The sequence below is a fragment of the Trichechus manatus genome, unplaced genomic scaffold (assembly GCF_000243295.1).
Source record: "Trichechus manatus latirostris isolate Lorelei unplaced genomic scaffold, TriManLat1.0 scaffold00041, whole genome shotgun sequence".
Classification (NCBI taxonomy): Eukaryota; Metazoa; Chordata; class Mammalia; order Sirenia; family Trichechidae; genus Trichechus; species Trichechus manatus.
The window spans coordinates 15935258-15961380 of NW_004443977.1; the positions used below are offsets into that span (position 1 = coordinate 15935258).

General features: G+C 38.0%; 1 protein-coding gene across 1 annotated transcript; it reads right to left on the bottom strand.

The window, feature by feature from the left end:
* Positions 1-1150: 1150 nt before the first annotated feature.
* On the bottom strand, positions 1151-23402 carry LOC101345793 (putative serine protease F56F10.1; the record flags this gene model as incomplete). Its single annotated transcript, XM_023731201.1, has 6 exons — positions 1151-1421; positions 3676-3766; positions 5261-5459; positions 11555-11666; positions 21756-21891; positions 23087-23402. Coding segments are annotated over 6 exons (1125 nt in total), but the record flags the coding sequence as incomplete, so codon positions are not given.
* Positions 23403-26123: the final 2721 nt, after the last annotated feature.

The following is a 26123-nucleotide window of genomic DNA, read 5'->3' on the forward strand; positions in this document are numbered from 1 at the left end:
TACTACCCACCAATGATGAAATGGCTAAACATCTAGGAATCAACCATAGTTATCATTTGAATCTCTCTCTGCAATCAACACATTTGCTACATTTCCACTGTTAAGAATGCTGCTCCTTGAGGCCTTTTTTCATTCTTTAAGATAGCGTTTTTAAATACTAAGAGTTGCATATTTAAGAGATTGACTTTCCATTGACGAAGACTAAAATTTTCCAGGGGCTTTGAGCTGGAAACTATGGCGATGGCTTTTGTAAATATCCCATTAGCATAATAAGCAGTCACTTTTTATTTTGAAGCAGGAATACACATTTTATCCATATTAAAAATAGATAATTGAGATTATTTTTCAACTAATTTTAGTAACCACTACATGTAAAAGAGATTATATGGAGAGATTGCATGCTCCAAGTAAGGTTAGTGTTCTATGAATTAAGCTATTGTGTTATTGGACACCCATTTATCTAGTGTTCAGAGTTCTTAGATAAAATAACTTCTTTGATGAGTAATTACATTCACAGAAGAAAATGACCTCATCTCACTTGATTATCTGCTACCATATAAACTTCTTATAAAAAAAAAACAGAAACAGAAAACCAGTGACGACACAGCAGAGAAATGGTTCATTTTGTAGGTACCTTTCCTTTCTGTGCTGTTTAGTACTTTTTTAAGGTGCTGTTTTTAGATGTCAGCATGATGATGATATACTAGTGAAGACTGAATGAACTACCTATCACCTGCTTAGAAGTATTTTGTGTTTCTTGTCGATAACAGTATCAAAAGGAATTTATTAATGTTACTGTTGTTAGCTGCTGTCAAGTCAGCCCCCAAAGCATGCTGACCCCATGCACAACAGAACTAAATGATGCCTGGTCCTGGGTCACCCCATGATTGGTTGCAGATCGAACCATTGTGATCCATAAGGTTTTAATTGGCCGATTTCTGGAAATAGACCACCACATCTTCCTAAGTAATTTGTGTTAGTTGAGTTTGGAAGCTCCACTGAAACGTGGTTAGTATCATGGACACACTCAAGGCTCCACTCACAGACGGGTGGTGGTTGCAGTTGAGGTGTATTGGCTGGGAATCCATCCAGGTCTCCCTCATGGAAGGCTGGATTTCAACCACTGAACCTTCATTGCCTCCTTAATTTATTATAACGCGTGGATAGATTTCATCCTATTTGTGGGTCTTTGACTATTCAGAACTGTGTTACCTTTAATGAAGACAGCAGGCAAATCTTCACTGATATCCTTTGTGATTCCCAAACGGTGCCAAGGATCATTGGAGCCATTGGAAAAGATGATTTTGCTTCCATTCACATTGAAGCCACCATAGTACTTGTTGGTGGTCTTAACACCCCGAGCCACTAAATCCCTACTGAACTCAGGGCCAAAGACATCTGAACATATCTGAAGAAAATACCTGCAAAGAAAATGAGAGAAAATTGTAAGAGCTGGACAACAAATTGTAAGAGTAAACAACCCTGTTGTTTACTGTATGAAAGATATCTACAGAAAGAGTGTAGTGTTTTTTGTTTTGTTTTTTAGTTATTTTGTTTTCCTCTGAGAATCTGAGTTACTGAAAATAGCTAAAAGAATTTCGTCAGTTTAAGAAGGAAATTATTTATCTATCTATCTAGCTAGCTTACCTATTCCTCTTATTAGTTTTGTTTGTAGTTAAGCATGAGAAGAAAGTGGCCAGTAAAGTTATTCTCTATCTGCAACTTGGCCTACCCAATGTAGAGCCTTAGTAAGGAGGCTGTGGTCACCACAGGCTGCTGTTTCCTGGATGCCACCTATGATTTCAGAACAAGGAAATCAGAAAAGTCTATTCTTTGCCTTCCCAATGAACCCAGACTTAAGCTTGTGTTGCCCAATTAGGGTCCGTGCCCTGAAGCAGTCAAGCCAATGAAATGTACTCCAAGTCAGAAAGAGAGAGAAAATTAATTTATCAGATGGCACCAATGGGGAGTCCAACAGCAATGTAGGCTGTCTTTGTGGAGTTCCAAAGGGCAATTTTAGATTAGAGCTTATATATGATTTTTACAAGGATTAGAAGTGTTTTTGTAGCACACAGATTGCATGGCCAGAGGAGTTATCTATTACAAGATAATTACAAGAGAAATTTTTATCAGACTAAAGAGAAACATGCCACACATCTCCTTATCAGGCTAAAGATATACATACTGGATATCTAGACTCTAATTCACATGTAGGGGGTCTTAAGTCACTGGTGTCTGGACAGAGAAAAACAAATTCGTTAAGAAAGGTATGAGAAAAGGAGAAGGCAGGCAGAAAAAACCTTATAGGTTCATCATAGCATTAGTTAGGTCAAGCTCTCATTCATCCATTTTGAAAAGGAGAAAACATGCTGTGAAGTATTAGGGTCACACCTAGACTAGTAACCACTGAGGGAGGAAGGATGTTCAATGTATAGCCTGCCTGGTTGTTGAGGAGGAAGAGAGATCAGAGGTGGTGAGAGCCAGAGACTGTCTCCAATGCCTAGAGATGTGACACAGGGCTCCTCCATACATCTCATTTCAGTTGGTCTAGCCTGGAGGGTCTGGAACCCATAGGAAACGCTGAAGAAGGGAGCAAAAAAAAAAAAAAAAAAAAGCAAGATTTCCCCTCATATGTCCTAGGAGCAAAAACGATATGCAAAAGAACAAAGAGCTAAAAAGGTAGAAGGGCCTTCTCTCCACAGTTGTGGAACAGACACCAAAAGAAGTGAGGCTACAGTAGGTGTTTGCCACAATACACGTAACTTCACCCTAGAAACCACTATTAAAAAGTGTGGTCCATTTAATACCCTTGACTTTGATTAATTCATAGCTCCATTCCTCATTAGGGAATTTGAGGGTTTGGGGACTTTGATAGGAGAAACTGTATGCTCCAAGTTCATGCTTTTCCCCCAGCTGTATACTTTTATCATGATTTTATCCCTCAAGGTATTTTTACATGTTATAATTTCTATGAATTTTTATGTACAAAATATCTGCACACACACAAACTCACTTATAAATAGAGACTCTCTCTTCTACAATTTTAAGCGTCAAATTGTCTTTTAAAGTTCTTCAAATTTATTTGCTTCTGTTTCTAGTGCACAATTCTAGAGTTTTGGAACCATATCTTGCTCTACGAACCCAGTAAATATGAACAAAGGACCATAAACCAATAAGAATAAAGTTGATTAAGGGAGATCTGTCCTGCTTGCTACAATCAGCAAATCTTGGCTAACTGAATTCAGAAGACATGGACAATTTTTCTTTTACTTGCAACTTTGCTGTCATCATGTTACTTAACTGGATTTTTAAATAAACACACAAAGTACTTTCTTGGTAAAAGAGTATTAAATAAAATGACCCTGCAGTGGTAATAAGTAAGACTGAGTCTACTGATGTATTTATTCTCATTAATACTCTAAAACTAATGGTCTGTTTCATGGTAGCTACTACATTAGGTATTCAGAAATCTGAGATTTGGTTCTATATATCATATTGGAATAGTTTTGATTTCTCAAATTTCCATCCAGAAGATATCTCCATTAATTTTTCACCAATTTGGGACTGGCCAATCTGATAAATTTATTCTTCCCTTTAAATATGGAAAAGCAAAAAACCCAAAACTCTGCAATCATGGTTTCTAGTGACAAACATAATTCAAGGCAGAGCCTTTACCTGAGAGGTGTTCCAGAGAAGAGCTGGTTCTTTGAATCCGTGGTCTTAAAGAAGCCAAATTCAGTGCAACATTGATAGAACCACTGCCTCTCTAGAAAGCAAAACGTAAGTTGACTTAACCAGAAATGGCATTTTTTGTCCATGACCAAGTAAAAGGCTTAAAAAAAACTTAAGTGTTCTAATTTACTTGCTGCTCCTGACCTTCTAAAACAAATCTGATGTCATCATTGCAAAGTTATTTTTGTCATGTCCAACATTATCACACCAAGAAGTGAAACTACATCCAATGAAAAGGAGATGCTGGCGAAAACCCCACATGCTCCTGACGTAAAACCTCTCTAGTTCCAGGACCATCTTTATGAGCACCTCAGGTCTGTCTAGTTGTCTGTCCTCTGTTTCCAGCTTCTGTGGGAATACGCTCCTTTCTCTCTGCTTCCTCCTCTAGTTAACTACCCCTTTGAATCTCCCAGGTCCTTCTTGGAAAACCTTCTTGAAAAAAGGATGCATACTCGATTCTCCTGTCCTTCACCGTCTGCTCATCCTTAATCACGCTGGACTGCAACTTCTTCCCAACAGGTCACCAGTATTGGTAGGATGAGTAAATCAATGGCTCAAATTGTGGATAATAACTTAGAGGTTCGGTATATCGAAAGTATAGCAGCTATATCAAGGATTCACATGTCTTTGAGTAATTTACTGTCTTTTTATGCAAATAACACATACGTTTTATATTTGCCAAACACAGCCTCTCCCACCACCCCTGAGGTATTTTCACAAGCACCCCATATCAATTTTTTTACATGTAGTTGTAAAAAATTAGCATAGTGCGCTTAGGAAAATATCTTGGGAGGGCGGAGTGGAGGGTGAGTTTGGCACACATAGAAGCATTATTTTCATAAAAATACAGTAGTTAACAACTTTAAGAAGTAGTTGTACTGGAGATAGCTTCAAGTTGTTATTATACTGGATTTCAAACAGGCTAGTAGACTACAGAAAGTCCCTGGTGTTGCAAATGATTTGTACTTGACTACTAACCAAAAGTAGACAATTTGACCCCACTCAGCAGTGCCGCAGAAGAAAGGCCTAGCAATCTGCTTCCAAAAAGATTATTATCAAGAAAACCCTATGGTGCAGTTCTGCTCTGTAACATATGGGATTATCATGAGTTGAATCAACTCGAAGACAACAGGTTAGGTCATTCTAGAGTGCAATCAGTTTGACAACTGCTCTATATGGAATTTGAAGTGAGGTAAGCTATTTTCTTGGCATCAGTGACACTTGATCCATGTTGAAAAGTACTAAGGGGCACATTTCTTTATTCTGCATCTTGCAATCCTGAGCATGTGGTATTTCTGCCTCTCTTATTAAAGTGATTTAATCTGTGTATGTCCAGCTCATCAACTCATTCACTTTCTCTTCCTGTCCTTGAGTTGTGATTCTCAAACCCTTGTCTGTGATTCTTTCGTAATTCTTCAGGAGGCTTAATGCAGCCTCACAATTTGAACAGTGATTAATGCACATTGTTGTGCTCACATTGTTCAACCCCAAAAGGAAAGTTTTCCATATTAACCCGATAATACATTACCATACTTAATATGTAGGTTGTCCAAGGAAGAGTTAGACAGTCCTTCCACCTCATCACTATAACTTGCACTAAGGCAATCCTTGTGTTTACTCTTAAGGAATAAATGTACAATTTTTGTGAATCTGTCATATGGTGACCCGAGTGAGGCGTCAGTCATATTGTCACATAGGTTATCAATGTTGAGCTCATCTGGTTCTCCCTGCAAAAACCGAGATTAAAATTATCCTTATGAGAATATACATGGGATGGCTTTCAGCTCCAAATGGAATTCACCTCCAAAAATTATTTTCAATGCATTAAGTGGTTGCTTTTAATTCAAATAAGGTGCAAATATTGTCTGGTGACTTGGCCTGGAGATCAACTCCTGAAAACTGTCAACTCACAGAATCTCTAAGAAGCAAGTCAAGATCACTTGTGTAAGACACAGAGCTCAAAAAAGCACTTGTTTTAACAAGGGCTTTTTGGCTTTTAGATCAGTATTTGTTCTGAAAGCATTTACAAGTAAGGAAGCTTTGATTTAGCATCCTCTATCTTTCCATAGCAGTGCTAGAACATTTGGGAGGTGTAAAAGATGAGAACCAACCCTTCAAAAGGATCCAATTGAAGAAGACAAAATACATACAATATGAAAACAGTAATGAGCTACTATAGGAATTGTGAATGAAGTCAATGAGGACTAGGATCATGAGGAAAGGCTTCTTGAGGAGGTAGGAATTGAGGTGGACCTGGAAGATTGTATAAGATTTTAATAAATAGAGATAAGTAGAGTGCATTTGTATGATTTCACTGATATGAAGTATATAGGATAGACAAAGGTATAGAGATTAAAGTTTAATAGTGGTTACCAGAGAACAAGAGGAACAGAGAAAGAGGAGAACCACTGTTTAGGTAATATAAAGTTTTTGTTTATGGGGATGGAATATTTGGCAGTGAATATTGGTGATGCTTGCACAGTATGATTGATGTAATTATTTTTATTGTATTGTACATGTGAAAAAGGTTGAATTGGCAAATGCTGTGTTCCTTATATTTTTACAACAATAAAATTAAAATAAAAAAGGGCAGGAAATTTTAAGTAAGGAGAGCAATACGCCGGGAGAAGTGATAACAAGGATGTGCAATATTTAAGAGGATGATGAAAACAGGCATGGATGTGTGACCTTGAGTTAGTTAACTGTCTGAGCCTCAGTTTACTCATGTGCTCAATGGGGACAGTAAGAATAAGATAAGCTTCCTGTCAGGATTAAATGAAAGCAGCTCTTAGAAGAGTACATAGAACAAAAGTTATTCAATTAAAAACAGTATTGTTATTATAATAATTATTATATTTTTTGTTCCCTTTTTTATAATTGTTGTAATTATATAGGTAACCTCATTAATATCCTTTGATGGGCAGATGACACGACCTTGCTTGCTGAAAGTGAGGAGGACTTAAAGCACTTAATGGTGAAGATCAAAGACTATAGTATGGATTACACCTCAATATAAACAAAACAAAAATCCTCACAACTGGACCAATAAGCAACATCATGATAAACAGAGAAAATATTGAGGTTGTCAAGGATTTCATTTTACTTGGATACACAATCAATGTCTGTGGAAGCAGCAGTCAAGAAATCAAATGAAGTATTGCACTGGGCAAATTTTCTGCAAAAGACCTCTTTAAAGTATTGAAAATCAAAGATGTCACCTTGAAGTCAAAGGTGCACGTGAACCAAGACATGATGTTTTCAGTTGTCTCACGTACATATGAAAGCTGGACAATGAATGAAGAAAGCCAAAGAAGAATTGATTCCTTTGAATTATAGTGATAGCACATAATACTGAATATACCATTGACTGCCAAAAGAATGAACAAATCTGTCTTGAAAGAAGTACAGCCATATTGCTCCCTGGAAGTCAGGGTGGTGAGACTCAATCTCATGTACTTTGGACATGTTATTAGGAGGAACCAGATCCTGGAGAAAGATATCATGCTTGGTATGGTACAGGGTCAGCAAAAGAGGAAGACTTTCAATGAGATGGATTGACATGGTGGCTGCAACAAAGGGCTCAAACACAACAACGATTGTGAGGATGGTGCAGGACTGGGTAGTGCTTCATTCTGTTGTACACAGTGTCACAGTGGGTTGGAAACAACAATACAACACCTAGGAACATCACCAACAGCAACATATACGTAACAGATTTTTTGCCGTTTCTACAATCTTCACATGTACAATTCAGTGACATTAATTATGATCATCATGTTGTTCAACCATCACCATATTATTATTCTTATTTACTCAAGAGATCTATCTCACAAGAAAAATAGTGAAAATATCTATTGACCGTAGAATATGGCTAGTTTATAGAATTCCTTAACTTTGAAGAGATGGAATAATAAGGAATCATTCAAAATTTTGAACAGGTAAGTAACTTAATGGGAAAGATACTCAAGGAGGATTGACCCAGGTGGTGGGGATGGGGTGTATTTATAAGAGGTTGAGAGAAGTCCTAGCTTTCTGTTACTGACCAAGTTATTGACTTCAAGATATCCTTTCATGTAGGAATAACCAATTGAAATGCTATAGTCCACCAGGAAAGGGATTTTGGCAGAAATGTATGACTTTTCTCACCTCACTTGTTAGAAGTCATAGAAGTCCATTCTTAGTTATTCTTAGAAAGAAAAATTTATTGCTAGTGACATACTAATTAGGGAACTGGTAATATCTCTTCTACACACCCATTTTAGCAATGATATTATATTATTATGGCATGCTGACACATCTGTTTCCTGAGTTTGGGGAGGGGGTGGGGTGGAGATTTTTTGTTTTGTTTTGTTTTGGTCTGGTTTTCATTTGGGGGAAAAGAAAGGAAATGATCTGACAGTAAAATACTCCCTCTTGCCAGAAACAGACCACATGGCTCTAATTAGGAAGCAGTGTATTGTCTTTTCAGCTTAGCAGTACATCGAATCTTTGTTAGGCCTGGTAGACGCTGACAACTGAAACCTAGCTTACTTATGTTTGAGAGAAGTCAGTCACTAGTTTTCACATTAACTGTAGACTTAACTGCAGACTGTGGCTTGGCTTTTCAATCACACTCCACTCTAATTCCATCAGCAAATGTAGAAAAATAGAGCTAAACCACATTAAGTTTAGAAAGACAAGAAAGGAGCTCCCCTAGATCCTTCGGAGAGAACATGATCCTAATGACACCTTGAATTAGGACTTCTAGCCTACAGAACTATGAGACACTAAGTTTCTGTTGTTTAAAACCACCTGGTGGCGCAGTAGTTAAGAGTTAGAGCTGCTAAACAAAAGGTTAGCAATTCAAATCTGCCAGCTGCTCCTTGGAAACCCTGTGGGGCAGTTCTACCCTGTCCTATAAAGTCACTATGAGTCGAAATCTACTCAGTGGCAACAGGTTTGTTTATTTATTTATCTATTTTTTATTTCCTTTATACTACTTTGTTAACGTAACACTAGGAAACTACTACAATGTCCCACGATGTAGATGAATTAGTCTCAAGAGTTTTGGAGCTAGGAGAACCTACCTCATAGGGTATCCTGTTATGTGTCACACAGATAACAAAAGGCAGAAACTGGGGAGGAGGACAAGGAGCTTTACTTTGACTCAAACCAATGTTCCTTCTCCAGATACTCAAAAAAACAAACAAAAACAAAACACCAACAATAAAAAATAACTGAACGGAAGCCAGGTAAAGTCTCTATTCCAAAGGAGGGTATGATCTAGTAGTAGGAATGTATCCATGGGATGCCAAATGAGGTAGATAAAAATACATAAAATAAATGCTTTGCCTTTGAATCAATTTCGACTCATAGCGACCCTATAGGACAAAGTAGAACTGCCCCATAGAGTTTCCAAGGACAATACAATAAGATCACAAATTAAATACCAGGAGTGGAGAGAAATGGTTAAAGAAAGTAGAGGGTCCATGGGCTAAGAGCAATGAGGAGAGATTTCATGGGGGAGCTGGCTTTTGAAATGCACTTAATGTATTTTGATGGGAATAGGCATGAAGGGCATTCAAGAAGGCTAGCGTAACATGAGGAGAAAGGAGGTACAGTTGAGTACCTGTTTTGGATTGGATAGAGTTTCCCCCTAGAATATGTTGTAAATCTTAACCTTTGTCTGTGGTTATATTTCCGTTTGTGAATAGGTTGTGTTTGTTATTTTAATGAAGTAAGGTTAGGCTATGTTAATGAGGATTAGATTATGTTCATTATGTTAATGAGACTGGATTAGGGTCTATCTTAAATCAATCTTTTTTGAGATATAAAAGAGATTAAACAAACAAGGGAAAGAAGCAGAGATGGGGGAAGAAAGATGCCAAGGCACATAAGGTTCACCCAGGAGTAGAAGCTCAAAGAGACAAGGATATTCCTCCAGAGAGAAAAAGCCTTTCTCTAGAGCCAGCATCCTGAATTCGGACTTCAAACCTCCCAAACTGTGAGAAAATGAATTTATCTTTGTTAGAGCCACCCACTTCTGGTATTTGTGTTATAGCAGCACTAGATAACTAAGATAGAACCAGAGCAGCAAATTGTAGAAATTGGTTAGAATATAAGTTATGAACACTGGAAGAAGAGGACTTCCTATAATGGCAGACTGTACACATGTTGTAGTAATTCATTCTGTTGATGAAAAAGAGTTTTTTAAGGGTTCTTTAGCAAGGAAGAAGCCCTGGTTAAGAGATCAGACTGCTATCCAAAAGGTCAGCAGCTCAAATCCACCAGCTGCTCCTTGAAAACTATGGGGGCAGTTCCACTCTGTCCTATAGTGTTGCTATGAGTCAGAATCAACTCGACGGCAACAGGTTCGGTTTTTTGGGTTAGCATGGAAAGCCATGACATAATAACTGTGTTTTGGGAAGATTAATCTAGAACTTTATAGAGGAAAGAGTGGGTTGGAGGGAGACAGGAAACTGGAAGACCAACCAAAAAGCCTATTAAGGATCTGAATGAGAATAGGGGAAGGATAACAATGAAGGAGGGCATAGCCCAAATGGTCTGTCTTCACCAATGTTTCCCCAACACATAGCACAGTGCCTGGCACCAAATGGGTACTCAGTGTGGGAGGCTGGAAGCAAGAGAGGAAGAGAGAGACGACTGTGAAAAGGAATGGAGAGAAAGAGGGAGGGAAGAAGGGAAAGTGTTAGAGACATTGCCCATTAGGACCTTGGGAACTTGTGTGAAATGTTCTTAACTCATAATTATCAAGCCTTACACAAACACAAAAAATGCATGTAAAAATTGCTGAGCTCCAAGTAAGATTTATAGTCTAGTTAACCATATTTCAACAATGTAGATTGGTTTTTATAATGTACTATAGTTATATAAGACACTAATATTGGATAAAGCTGGATGAAAGGAACATGAGACTTCTCAGTATACTTTATGTAATTGTTAGTCCATAATTAGTTCAAAATAAAATAATTTTAAAAAATGTCAATGCAAGTTGCAAATCATTTCCATTTCCTTGTTGTATCAGACAAATGTTCTTGTCTTTACTCTCTTTGGCAGTTTACCAGGCTGGGTTAGAACAGAGTAACCTGTGGGGTGAGGCTGCCTTAGTTAGGTACCTCAGTTTTAGGGACAAGTCCCTTAATCTCTGACATTCCTGCAAAAAGAAAAAAAAAAAAAAAGGAAGCATTTCCCTAATCTCCCAAAAAGTTATTTTTCTAGTTATATCCAAGTTCACGAATTTTCCATTTCAAAACCTGTCTTATTCCATGACCCAATGAAAAAGAGCTAAAAAATATTATATTCAAATTTTCATTTAAATTTCCTGCATCTCAGATTTATTCAAATCCAAAAATTCACCATGACTTACTCTTCAGTCTATAGAAGACATAATTTGATTCTTTTCTATTTTCTTATAATTATTTTATTGTTACTATTCAATAGGTCAATTTTAGGGTACTCATACTTAATAGGATAACTTTCTCATGTTTTTGAAATAAAACACTATAATGAAATAGTTGAATTCTGGCCTACACTGAATCCATTATTCTATTATTTTGAAAGAGTTTCTAAGGACATTTAGAATAAAAGATGAGTAAGAAGAGGAAGTTGTTGGAGTGTAAGATAATTTGGTAGCAGACAAGTTTCATCATTTAGTTTGGTACTCAGTCTGGAGGCTTGTATGCATGATTTTAATTTTTAAAGAAACAGCCAAACATCCTTCTCTACAACTAATTTATGGCAACTGGAGAACTGCTGAATGCCTGCTTGAGATTTTCTTTCTTTCTCCATAAATTTTCAACCCTTTCTTTCTTCATTTTCTTACCCTCATAAGTTTGTTAATCTGTTTATGAACAAAGAAATAAATAATATGTATCATATTCTCCGTGAGAAAGGCTGTGTCCTTTGATGAGTTAATTTTAATAGGTTCACATAACCTGTGGGAAAGAAAACAAGAAAACACGAGTGAAGTCATTTCACTTGAACTTCAAACCCCAAATGTAAAAAACAGTCCAAAATGAATGAATACTAGATTTCTTCAGAAAGTTTATACTGTGGAAGGAGAAATAAGTTAAGGTCACCACTTCAAAGTTTTCAAAATATATCTGTGAAAATAATCCCATCCAGCATTTGTGTAACAATACTGTTATCAAAATACTTTCATTTTAGTCAACCCATTGAACAACAAAAATTCTGTGACCGTTTTGATCAAGATTTATCTCTGAAAAATTAAGATTGCAGGAGACTTATTTTTTAAGGAATAATTCCATAATATATAATTACTACAGATTAAAATGATATTTAATGCTCTTTCCAATTATACTAGCCAACAATATACATATATCGATCCCTTTCCTATGCCACCACACAAGCACACACACACACCCACACACAGATACATACTCACACAGAATATATTAGCAGGTCACTAACACTGAAATAAAGATGCCGAGGAAGTCTTAGGTTATCGGGAGGAATCACGAGGATTATCCGTTTTGCCTCTGACACTTTATTTCAGCCTACCCAAGGCATGTAATGTTTACAGATAGTCTGTTGTGTTTGAATCTTGGCCTCTCCCCATAGTCGCTAGCATGGCATGGAGTTCTGCAGAGGTTCTTCCCCCACCTCCAACCCTGGGAAAGGAGCCTAATCTCTGAGTCCATCTGTTCTGTTGGTGATGGCTGGGGACATGGTGCCTAGCAGTGTGAGTACATTGTGAAGGAAGAAGAAACAGCTCAGTGTCATAAACCTAGTAAACATGCAGTGAGGACTGAAAATACCTCTCCATTGACAGGGGACTAACCAAAGCACAATGACAGTATTTAGGTGAATGAAATTTAGGACCCAAAAAAGAAAGGACAGGAGGAGGTCACTGCCTGTCTAAGTTATCTAGTGCTGCTACAAGAGAAATACCACAAGTGGAGAGCTTTAACAAACAGAACTTTATTCTCTCACAGTTTAGGAGTCTGTTATTGTTGTTAGATGACGTCTAGTCAGTTTTGACTCATAACAACCCTAACTGCAACAGAAATAAACATCTCCTGGTTCTGTGCCATCCTCACAATTGTTGTTATGCTTGAGCTCATTGTTGCAGCCACTGTGTCGATCCATCTCATTCAGTGTCTCCTCTTTTTCACGGACTCTTTATCTTACCAAGCATGATGTCATTCTCCCAGGACTAATCTCTCCTGATCACATGTCCATAGTACACAGGAAAGTGTCTTCTAAATTTCTTGACATAGTTAAATGAACACCTCCAGTTCTGCAACCATTTGTTGAAACATCTCAATTGGTGTTCTGTCAATTCGTGCAGACTAGAACTCCGAATTCAAGGTGCCAGCTCCAGGGGAAGGCTTTCTCTGTCTCTGTCAGCTCTGGGAGAAGGTCCTTGTCATCAATCTTCCTCTAGACTAGGAGTTTCTCCATGCAGGAACCCTGGGTCCAAAGGATGCCATCCACTCCTGGATCTTCTTGATTGGTGGTGATCAATTCTCTCCCTCTCTTCCTGCCTATCTCTTTCATATCTCAAAAGAGATTGAGTCAAGATAGAACCTAATCCTGTAAATTTTGTCCTTCCTCATTAACATAACTGCCTCTAATCCTGCCTCATTAACATCCTAGAGGTTAGGATTTACAACACATAGGGTAATCACATCAGATCATGAAATAGTGGACAACCACATAATACTGGGAATCATGACTTAGCTACGTTGACACATATTTTTGGGGAACACAATTCAACCTATGACACTGCCTGATGTGGGTTTTGCATATCCAGATTCAATACAAATGTATTTAAGTCTAAGAATTAAAAGGAGACTTAGAGTTCTCCATGAGCAAAGAGAAAGGGGAAGACAATATAGATCATACGTCACTGAACTATCAAAGTGAGTCCTGGCTGTGCAATGGTTAAATGCTTGGCTACTAACTGAAAATTTAGCAGGTTGAACCCACCAGCTGCTTTGCCGGACAAAACCAAAAAACCAAACCAGTAGCTGACCGGTCAGTTTCAGCTCATAGTGACCCTATAGGACAGGGTAGAACAGCTCCATAGGGTTTCCATGGAGCAGGTGGTGGATTTGAACTGCCAACCTTTTAGTTAGCAGCTGAGCCCTTAACCACTGTTCCCATAAAGATTATAACCTAGGAACTCTATGGAGCGGTTCTGTTCTGTCCTATAAAATCACTAAGTGTTAGAATTGACTCAACAGCACACAACAACAAAAACAACAATCTACCAAATAGGGGAAATCTGGAAAAGGAGTGGATACTGTCTTTGCAGACACAGCATGGGGGGAGGAGAGGTGATGTATCCTGAGATGATATCTCAGAATGCAAGAAATTTTGAAGTAAAAGAGCTGAACAGAAGATTTAAAAGGGTGGTTGGAGAAGACAAAATAAAAGTATTGCAATGAAAGGTGCAAAGACCTGAAGTTAGAAAACCAGAAGGGAAGAACGTACTTGGCACTTCTCAAGCTGAAAGACCTGAAGAAAAAAATTAAGCCTTACGTAGCAGTACTGAAGGTTTCTATGGTCAAAATATTGAATGAAGCAAGAAGAATCAAAAGAAGAGGGAGGAACTACTCAGAGTCACTGTACCAAAAAGAACTGGTTGATGATCAACCATTTTGGGAAGTAGGATATGATCAAGAACTGAGAGTACTGAAGGAAGAAGTCCAAGCTGCACTGAAAGCATTGGTGAAAAACAAGGTTCCAGGAATTGACAGAATACCGACTGAGACGTTTTAACAAATAGATGCAATGCGGGAAGTGCTCACTTATCTATGCTAAGAAATTTGGGAGACAGCTACCTGGCCAACCAACAGCAAGAGATCCATATACATACAAATTCCAAAGAAAGGTGATCTAACTGAATGATGAAACTGTTGGACAATAACATTAATATCACATGCAAATAAAATTTTGCTGAAGATAATTCAAAAATGGTTGCAGCAGTACATCAACAGGGAACTGCCAGAAATTCAAGCTGGATTCCGGAGAGGATGTGGAACCAGGGATATCATTGCTGATGTCAGAGGGATCATGGCTGCAATCAGAGAATACTAGAAAGATGTTTACCTATGTTTCATTGACCATACAAAGGCATTTGACTGTGTGGATCATAACAAATTACAGATAACTTTTCGAAGCCTGGGAATTCCAGAACACTTGTGTTCGTGGGTAACCTGTGCGTAAACTAAGAGTCAGTCATTTTAACAGAAAAAGAGGATACTGCTTGGTTCAAAATCAGGAAAGGTTTGTGCCACTGTTGTATCTTTTCACCATACTTATTCAATCTGTATGCTGAGCAAATAATCTGAGAAGCTAGTCTATTTGAACAAGAACCTGTCATCAAGAATGGAGGAAGGCTCATTAACAACCTGTGAGATGGAGATGACTCAACCTTGCCTGATGAAGTGAAGAGGAATTGAACATAAAGAGAACAAAAATACTCACAACTGGAACCAATAAGCAACATCATGATAAATGGAGAAAAGATGGATGTTGTCAAGAATTTCATTTCACATGGATCCACAATCAACACCCATGCAAGCAGCAGTCAAGAAATCCAAGGACACATTGCATTGCAAATATTGGCTGCAAAATTCCTCTTTAAAGTGTTAAAAATCAAAGATGTCACTTTGAGGGCTAAGCTGAGCCTGAACCAAGACATGATATTTTCTATCACCTAATATGCATTCAAAAACTGGATAATGAAAAAGGAAGATCCAAGAAGAATTGATGCCTTTGAATTATGGTGTAGTGAAGAATATTGAATATGGCATGGATTATCAGAAGAATGAATAAATCTGTCTTGGAAGAAATATAGCCAGAATGCTTCTTGGAAGGGAGGATGGCAAGACTTGTTTTATGTACTTTGGACATGTGATCAGGAGGGACCAGTCCCTGAAGAAGGACATCATGCTTGGTAAAGTAGATGGTCAGTGAAAAAGAGGAAGACCCTCAAGGAGATAGATTGACACAGTGTCTGCAACAATGGGCTCAAGCAATGATTGTGAGGGTGGCACAGGACCAGGTAATCTTTTGATGTGTTATACACAGAATCGCTATGAATCAAAGCAGCTTGATGGCATCTAAGAACAACAACAGGGAGAGACCCAAAAATCTGTATGTTAAACATCACCACATGTTTTTGGGTCTTGTGGGTACAGTAAGCCTACTGTTCACAGCAGTCTAGCTATTCTACGAGTCTAGGAAAACACATTTTAACTTAATTATTAAATGCTAACTCTTGTTGTTGTTGTTTAAGTTTAAATAAATCAGGCCTTCGTTTTCTAGAGGCAGAGCTTGGAGTAATTAACTGGTAGTTGGAAAGCACAGACATAATCTCAGAATTTTTGAAGTGACTTTACCTAACACTCTTTCATTTTATAGTTGAGGAAACTGAGGTCCAAAGGACTAAGGTAACTTATTATCATATTCATTATACAGTAGCTGTAATATCAGGGTTTTTTTTTAGAATGTTTAACATTTTCTTTCTTTTGTATTTTTTAAATTGTTCTTTCTTTTACAGAAATTAGTTTGTTCTGCAGTATCAGAGGCTTTTGATAAGAAGAAGCTTAGTAATTATGACATCACAGTCCGCAGCTTTAGACCAGCCGGTGGATTCCCACCCAATGTCCTGCGAGGTTCTTCAGAGTCCAATCTGACTTTCAACTCACATGTCCTTCCCATTTTGTCTGCTCTACAGTCATATGGGCTTCCATTCAGGTCTTCTCGTTACAGGGATTTTGCCTTGCTGCTCTCTCTGGAATGTTCTCTGCCTACGTCTTGCCATCTTTATCTAGATCCTATTCTTCAGAGAGCTGGTCAAACATCATATCCTTGGAGAAGTCTAACTACCCCGTCCTCATGCTAGCTTAGTTTTCTTTACTCTAAAATTTTACAAAATCTTATTCATTTTTTTTTTTTTAGAGGACTTGCATTAGTTGTAATCCTAAGTTTTATTGAGGATATCTGATTCATGTCCATCCCTTTCACATGATTGGAAATTTCATGAGCGTCAGAGATCATGTCCATTTTTTCCTCCCTATTATACTCCCAATGCCTGCCACAGTGTATTCGATGGATGAATGGATGGATGGATGGATAAATGGGTGGATGGATGAGTGGATGGAAGGAAGGAAGGAGGGAAGGAGAAAAGATAGAGGAAGAAGGAGAAAGGGAAGAAGGAAAATGTAATGTGGTATTTGTGACTTCTACATAAAAAAGTATCTCCATGTAGCTTTTATAACAAGTAGTTTTGCTTAATAACTACACTTACATTACAATAGTAAGTATGCACTTAAACAGTCAAGTTCCACAAAACCTCCAATTACTTAAGAATAAACTCTGCTACATTTCAGTGTGTGTGATGAGATGACTTTGATTAGAAATTCCACTGGAATGAAAGCCAGATACCTCAGTTGTTCGCTGGTCCTGATTCTTCTTCTGTGATTTTGAGCAAAATCACTTAAGCTTTCTGTTTTGTGGAATCATCTGTGAAAGTAAGGGTGCAGCTTGGGGCTTTCTGAGAAGCTTCTGGGAATCTATGAATTTACTGATTACTATGGTAAAGATTACTAGAAATATTCAGCTCCATGAAATTTATTAACAAACTTGTGTATGTATGTATACCTATATATGTACATAGATGCATTTATCATTTCACCTAATGATAAATACGTAATCAAGCTTCTAAAATAGTTTAATTTATCCACTTCTAGTAAGATATTAAAGTATGGGGACACTTCCGCACGCCAACACTGATCACACATATAACCTCACATATGACAAAAGTAACCAATTACCAAGTGTCAAATCAAGGTTTTATGTCTTATCAGTAATTAGGTGTCAGGGAATAAGTTTTTCTTTGAGAATTAGAAGAAGCAAGGGATAGTTTTGGAGGGAGCAGACTTTGGCAAGTGCAGATATTTAAGAGGCAAACGATTTTAGCTTGCAGGAAGGAGAGAGGTTGTTGAGAAGAAATTTTCTTACTTAGCAATAGTGCCCAGGGCCTTGAGAACAGATGCCATGCCCCTGGAAAGCTTCCTCTGTGCTCTGCCAGTCTGGGGTGCCAGTGTCCAAGTTGGAGTGTCAGGGCTTGTCACTCTGTCTGCAGTCTTTAGCCTCCTGTTTTCATGGAGTCCCCCGAGTCCTGCCCAGCCCAGCCCGGCCCAGGTGTCTACACTTTGAGATTCATTTGTCCCCCTCCTCCACCCAGGAGGAGGAGGAAAGAGGAAAATAGGAAGAAAAATACAAAAGAATAATAGTTATATATATATGCCAGTTGTAGTTAGTGAGGAGAAAAGATCTAACTCACCCTGTTGCAAGCTTTCCTTTCTTTGGTGTAGTTACCTTTGCCTTCCTTGTATTGACTTGATAGTTAAGCCTTCGTTTTACAGGGAATGCATTCCTCTTGAATCTATTCCTTTTCTTCCATAATTGTCAACCTGCTTACATGTCCTTGAGCTTTCTAGAAGTAATGATGTCTAATTCAGTAGGTATGTGGTGGGAGGTGGGAGTGTCGAGTTCTGTATGTTAAGAAAGCATCCTATAGTGTAACCTCTATCTAGGGTTGAGGATTGTTGCCTTAGTATGTCAAGTGTCTCCTGAATGTTTTATTATAGCTAGAATGGAGGAAAGGCTGTGAGAAGAGACAGAAGAAAAAGGAGAGATCAGAAATTGTGGAGAGAAAAGCTTAGAAAGTTTCATTGAGGCCCATAGAAAGATTCAGAAATCTTTCCACAGCAAAAAAGTTCAGCTGTTTAAGTCACACAAACATAGTAGCTCTATAACCCACTCTTCTGAGCCCTGGTCCAGGGTTTCTCACCTAGTATGCTTTTAGTGTAAACTAAGCCTGAATCAGATTCCAACTCAGGCTGGGGGTGAGGTGGGAATGCATTTGCAGGAGTTTCTTCCTTTGGTGCTCAGAGTCAGGAAGCCAAGAGAGTTCTGGAGCATTCCATTCCATTCTTGGTACAGGGGAGGGGATGCCACAGTCTGACCACCTGCAGAACTTTGAGGCAGGGGGACCTGCTGAGCCCCAGGGTGATGAGTTTCCATGTTTGGGCAGAGAAGCAAACAGGGACATGGCAGCTGTGTCCCTAGTGTTTGCATGCACATCAGGCAGGGTTCAGGACAGGAGCAGGTGGTACTCTCCCTGAAAGTTTTGGCTCACACAGGACAGCTGACTAGACTTTCATGGAGCAAACAGGCTGAGTCTCCCAGGAGACGCTTACAGTGGACTGATACCCTCAAAGAACATTAATATAACAGTAAAGCAAACAGAAAAGCGAAATAAATGGAAAAGCCTTTAAAAAATGATCTATTAATGAGTTAGTGGAATGTTAGAATATGTAGTAACAAATGTGCCCAAGATTAATTCTGCAGTCTGAAGGTAAACTATATAATTGATAGTTGAGGTTTGCAGACTTTCTTCCTTAAACAGCATTTAAAATTTATACATAATAAAATCTGAATGATTTAAATTTAAAAGAAACAAATGTCTCCACTTTCCATTGGCCAATTGTGTTGAGATAGTTTCCCATGCAAGGTTTTAGGTGTCTGTTAACCCTTGTATATGATCTTCTCCTGCCCCCTTGTGGAGAAATGTGGCATTTGTGAGGCCTTTGCCTGGAGTAGATATTCATGGACAGAAGAGAGCAGGTGAGGATGAAAGCCACTGCTTCCATCTCATTAGAATCACAACCAATCTAGTGCCATGATTGTTGTTGTTAGGGGCCATCAAGTAGGTTCTGACTCATCCTGACTCGATGTACGAGAGAAAGAAAAACTGCTGGCTCATAACTGTTGCTATGTTTCAGCTTTTTGTTGCAGCCACTGGGTTAATTCATCTCATTGAGGGTCTTCCTCTTATTCAATGACGCTCTATCAAAAATAATGTCCTTCTCCAGTGACTGGCCACTCCTGATAATATGTCCAAAGTCTTTTCATCTTCCCTTCTAAAGAGCACTCTGGTTGTACTTCTTTCAAGACAGATTTATTTGTTCCTCTGGCAATCCATTGTGTATTCAATATTCTTTGCTAACAACGTAATTCAGAGTCATCAATTCTCCTTTGGTCTTTCGATTGAAAATACAATGGATTGATTCAGGGGTACCTTCTTCCTCAAAGTGACGTCTTTGGTTTTTAACTCTTTGAAGAGGTCTTTTGCAGCAGGTTTTCCCAGTGCAATATGTAGTTGGATTTCTTGACTGCTGCTTCCTTCAGTGTTGACTGTGGATCCAAGTAAAATGAAAACATTGACAATTTCAATAGTTTCTTCATTTATCATGATGTTGGTTATTGGTCCAACTGTGAGGATTTGTGCTATCTTTTTGTTCAGGTGTAATTCATACTGAAGGCCATGATGAAGAGACCTAAATTATTTCATTAACTTACGGTCACACCTTCAAAAACCCTTTGGAGCAGTTTTATTCTACGCACATGAGGTTTCCATGAGCTAAATCAACTCAAAGGCCACTGGCAACAACAAGAGAACAACAAGTCTGCAGAAACATAAAAGCTTTTGATTTGACTGTTAACTGTCAGATGATCTTTATAATCCACAAAAGGGAAACTTAAGGTGATGGCTCCCCCTGCTGGTGAGTTTTATCAACATTGTAATTTAGCAGCTGGGAACCTAAAGAAGGTGAGTATGGTTATGAAAACCCTATGGATCACAACTGTGCAATTGGCGTCCGATCATGGGATGGCACAGGAAAGATCAGCATTTTGTTCGGTGGTGCACAGGGTGTACATGAGTCAACAGCAGCTAACAACAACAACATGGTTAATATGAGACCTACAAGCAAAATTGTGATTCCTCCCATCAAATTCTCTGAAGGTTCCAAAACTTCCCCTCACCCATTCTTCAATACTTGGTTTGGTATGATATTAATCTTTAGGCTTTCACTATCTTTTTTTCTCCTCTAGTCTAAGTACTACTAACAGTAAAAGATGTGATGCCTTTGAATGCCTGTCTCCCACTTCATCTATTGTTCCTTTCTTCAAGGTAAAGACAAATGTCATCATTTCTTATGCTTCATTTATGGCTTATCTACTTTTCCCAAATCCACTTTCCTGGAGACTCTCCTGCTTTCAAAAAAAGAACGTCCTCCACTATCATCAAGAATTGATGCCTTTGAACTGTGGTGTTGGTGAAGAATATTGAAGACACCACGGACCACCAGAAGAAGGAACAAATCAGTCTTGGAAGATGAGCAACCAGAATGCTCCTACTTTGGACATGTTGTCAGGAGGGATCAGTCCCTGGAGAAGGACCTCATGCTCAGGAAGGCAGACGATCAGTGAAAAAGAGGAAGACCCTCAATGAGATGGATTGACACAGGGGCTGCAACAGTGGGCTGAAACATATAACAAGAACTGTGGGCATGATGCAGGAGCACACAGTGTTTCATCCTGTAGTACATAGGGTTACTATGAGGTGAAACCAGCTGGATGGCACCTAACCTACCAGCAACAACCACGATTAATGAAATCTCTAGTCTAGATCTTAAGCAACAAAGGTTGCCTTATTCAACAGGGGGAAAAAAATCCAAACACAAAAACTTTTTTATTCAGTTCCTGAAATGCTCCAATACCACAGAATATTTTTATAGTCCAAACTTTGTGGTAAACCTTACCATTCTTTTTTTCACAGCAATGACAAGATTTGTTTTCAGGGCATCTGGTCCTCTTGAGTTGCTTCTCCTTTCCTGGGGAAGTGTTTTATGGTGCCCCTTGACTGCCTGAGGACCCCAAGGGTAGTATCCACTCTTTCCTGCTCTCTGAGCTGCACACCCACCAGACTTAAAAGTATCCACAGAGGTCCCAGCCATGCTTCTTATATGATCTAGAAATTGCTATATAAATAATATTCAAAAGGACCTAAACTGTTCAAAATCTCCCTTTCTTTTCATGTAACTAGCCTTAACATAAAAAAATGACAATGGTGTAAATTTAAGGAAATACCAGGCTATATTTAAGCAGAGACTCTCTTACACACAAACTAGTCCACTTACATGAAATCCTTTTCAACCTTACTGTTGTATTTTGGACGTTTCAGCATCTGCCCAAGAATAGCAAAAGCCTCTTTCACTGCTTTGGAACATTCGCTGTTATGAGTGGATAGAATCCTTCCAATTACTTCATTGTATTCTAAGAATACGAAAAAGAAAAAAGGACATTGAGTATGGTTTAATTGCAATCATTTATAAGATATAATTTTTTCAAGTTTGAAGTTACCTCTTTTAAAATATGACAAAGTTAAGAAACTGCAAAACTAAATGATTTTGCCAGAATGCCAATAAAAATCACTAGTAAACAATGACTCACACCCAAGCTCTGCAAATCCTCATGTATTCATCAACTGGAACATGGTTTTACTTGTTAAAAGAAGAAGGGAGAGAAATGCCTCAGTGGTACAGCCTTCAGATTTATTGGACCAGATAAGATTCTAACAAGGCTACAGGAACCTGAACTGGAACGATGACTGAATATTTGTTAACCTTTGAAAAGTTCAAATATTAAAGGAAAATTTACCTCCCTTTTTGGGGGGAGGGAGGTTATTTTTGTTTTTACAAGAAAAACTTAATGAAGTAAAAATTTTATACTTTAAGCATTTCAATGCGAATATGTATTCAGAGGCCCAAATTGCCAATCACAAGTGTTTGTCTACCTGAAAAAATCCTAAGGCCATTAATTATAAATGGTTTATCATAAAGTCAGGTAATAGGAAGGAAAATTGAAAGGCAACTTCAAAGTAGGAAATTTTTGTCCTTCAAAAATAAGAGCTTGTCTTTTACTTCTTTGGAAAGAGGTATACCATGAATTCTTTTACTATCAAATCAACAGTTAAGACTTGTCACATCCATTTCACCCTTTAAGAAGCTTTCACCCATCATATGGCTGTAATTATGGATACCAAGCACCAAATGTGGGTAACATATATATCTTTCTTGGAACCCTATCATATGGGGAGGAGATAGACTTAGGTCTAGCTGGGTAACCCTGTGTTATTAGGTGACGCTTGTGATGGTAATCACTGACATACAGATAATTTTCTTATCATATATGTGTATATAAATACTACATATATGCACATATAGGTATATATATACCATAAAACCCAAACCAGTTGCTGTGAACCTGATTCCCACTCATGATGACTTCATGTGTGTCAGAGTAGAACTGTTGTCCACAGGGATCTCAATGGCTGATTTTTCGGAAGCAGATAGCCAGATTTCTCCCAAGGTGCCTCTGGGTGAATTTGCACCTCCAGCACTTCAGTTATCAGCTGAGGGCATTAATCTTTTGCCACATCCTGGGACTCCCATACATAGATAATACTCACCATAAAAATTAAGTTTTGCTTGAATTGGTGCACTGCTGCTCACAGCTGCAGCAAACAGGTTGGGGTATTTTATTCTCGACCACACTGCAAGGGAACCACCATAAGAGTTGCCGAATGTAACCCATTTATTTTTGGAGAGTCCCCGTTTCTTTGCTATTTCAGTTCGGAAGTTGGCGATGTCAGCCAAGGCTTGCCTGCTGCTGAGGTAGCGGAGGCTGGCAGTACTCAGATCTCTATAATTAAAGGATAAATACATGCTGTTTGTGGCAATCGTTAAAGTAGAAAATATGTTGCTTAACATCGGCTTGATTATAAAGTAAAAATGTACATTTTGAAAACAAGTTGAGTATTTATACCAGGTTCAACATGAAATTTTAATTATTATAATCTGAGTTTCAATGACACTTAAATGCAGGACCTAGTAATAATTGTTAGAATTGTCTCATTTTAATTATGTCATTTCCTCTTGTCACCATTGTGAAGGAGCTTGAAATGCCTGTCACCACCCATATGGTGACCTTTCTCCACACACTGAACTGAAGCACAGCTATCACACTATTACCCTGTCTTAGAGAGGAGCCATTTTTAAAAGGGCTAAAATGTCAGTAATTTAATTGTTTCCAAGGCATTACAAAAACCTAGTTAATTGTATTGATGATATTTTCCATTCTTTCTGGTTTGCTGCTACAACCAGACTGAGCCCTATTTGAATCTAAGTTTCTCATTATAAGAAAAGTTAGTAAAATTTCTTTACTTTTCAATGGTGTTTCCTCCATAGTAAGGTTTCCTGTAAACCTAGGATCTCTTTAATCTTCATTACTAAAAAAAAAAATCTCCCTGCCCCTACAGGATGCTATCAGTAGCTGATCAAGAATTTAAAAGTAGATAAGGACAGATTATTCACAAAGAAAAAACAGAAATAGTCAGCAAATATGTGAAACTATTTAGCCCTTTCTATTGTCAAAGTAATACCATATGAGTATTTTTCCCCTCCTATCAAACTGCTAAGATTTATTTTAGTATTCAGGGTTGGCATGGATGTGATGAGTCAGGCTCTCTCCTGGGCCACTTGTGGAAGTATCGAGTGGTAGAATCATTCTGAAAACAATTTGTCCTCATATAATAAGGGCTTCAATAGGCAAAACGTTAACCTTTGTTCAGCAATTATACTACTGAGAAGCTAGAGAAGAGCTTTTCTCCCTAATATTCACTCTCCTTTTCAGCTTTAGGAAGCCCTGGTGGTGCAGTGGATAAGACCTTGGCTGCTAACCAAAAGGTCGACAGTTCAAATCCAACAGCCAATCCTTGGAAACCCTATGGGGCAGTTCTACTCTGTTCTATAGGGTCGCTATGAGTGGGAATCAACTTGACAGCAAAGGATTTGGTTTGGTTTGGTTTGGTTTCAGATTTAGGTAATTAAAGCCTTGTATTTTAACTGGGCCCAGAAAAAACACTACATGTCCCAGCTACCCTTCCAGCCAGATGTGAAGTTGGGGATTAAGTTCAAGCCAATACGATGTAACTGGAAACCTATAGATAAAATTTATTGAAACACTCAATCATAGAACTCCCCCTACTTTTTAACTGCAAATTCTAGAGTAAATTCTCATATCTTTAGATTCTCCCCAGAATTACTTAATCAAAGACCAAATTCTATTGTAGGTTCTTTCTAATACCCTATTTCTGAGATGCATCACATGAAGTTAATTTGGATAACAAATTATTTTCTATAACACAGGTTATTCCATTTTTGAACAGCAGTTTACTTCCTTAGAGAGCTTAATAAAGAAATCTAAGACTTAAAACTATTCATAGGCTATCATAATATCATTAACACACACCAAACTAAAAGTTTCTGATAAATGTAGAAGTGATGGAGTTATTCGAGTGTCACCTTACCATCAAAAGTTAAGAGACTTGGAATTCAAAACTCAGACTAGTGGAGTCACAGCAAGAAAGAAGCAGGTGAAACTTCCAGCAATTATTAGTGTGTCATGATAAACGGTACCAAGAATTATGACTCAGAGTAAAAAGGTATCATTACACGGACACTAATCACATTCTCAGGGTTGTAAAAATCAATCCTTACTTTTTATTTTAATGAGAATAAGATACCATGACATTAAATTGGCTTTATCATGACCGTCAGAGGTACTTTGTAAACTTATATTTCCTTGACTTCATATAATGAACAGTTTGTAAGCAAGTAAGCTAAAAATATATCTTTCAACTGGAGGAAAGGGCAAAAATAGTAAATGGCAAGAATAAGCTAGTGAGAGAAAAAAAGATCTCATATTCTTGCTTCTTGCTCTGCCACTGCGAGCTGAAATTTAGTATGACATCGAGTTACCTTTGATGAGTTAACAAAAAGTTCTCCCCAGTTTCCATGGGGAGAGTAATTTTCATGGTTTAAAATTCTACTGGAGTAGAAAAAATATTATCATTATGACATTTTGTTAAAGCATGTTCAGGAAAATACAAAATTTCAACATGAAATTATAGAACATGAGGTATATATTTTACTCAAAAGAAATTCGCTATCAATTTTTTATCAAGAAAGTCGCTTCTACCCCAAACTTTCACCTACAGTTTTTTTCTTATCATTTGAATTTTCAAATATTCAGCTTCATGCAAGAGGAACATATTTAGATTTAATTGCCAAAATTAAAAAGAGATAGAAAATAGCAACAGCAATGAGAACAACCCCAAAAAGGAAACCCTTAAATTTACCCTGTAGGTTGGCTCTGTCCATAAAATCTGTGTTCCAGAAGTAAGAAGAGGGCACCCAGCCTCTCAGCATATGTATTCCAGGTAAAATTTCTTGATGTGGAAATTCCTGTGGTAGCCCACTCCCCACTGATTACCAGAAATACGGGTCCTCCAAGTTTGTAGAAGGCATCATTAAGGAAATATCTCTGTGAAAGTAAAAACATTCTTGTAAGTCACTAAACTCACTAGGCTTTGTGATTTGTTGGTGGTTTCTGATAACTGGGTGACAGCATATTTCGGTTTGTCAGATTTGAGTTATGGTCCTGAA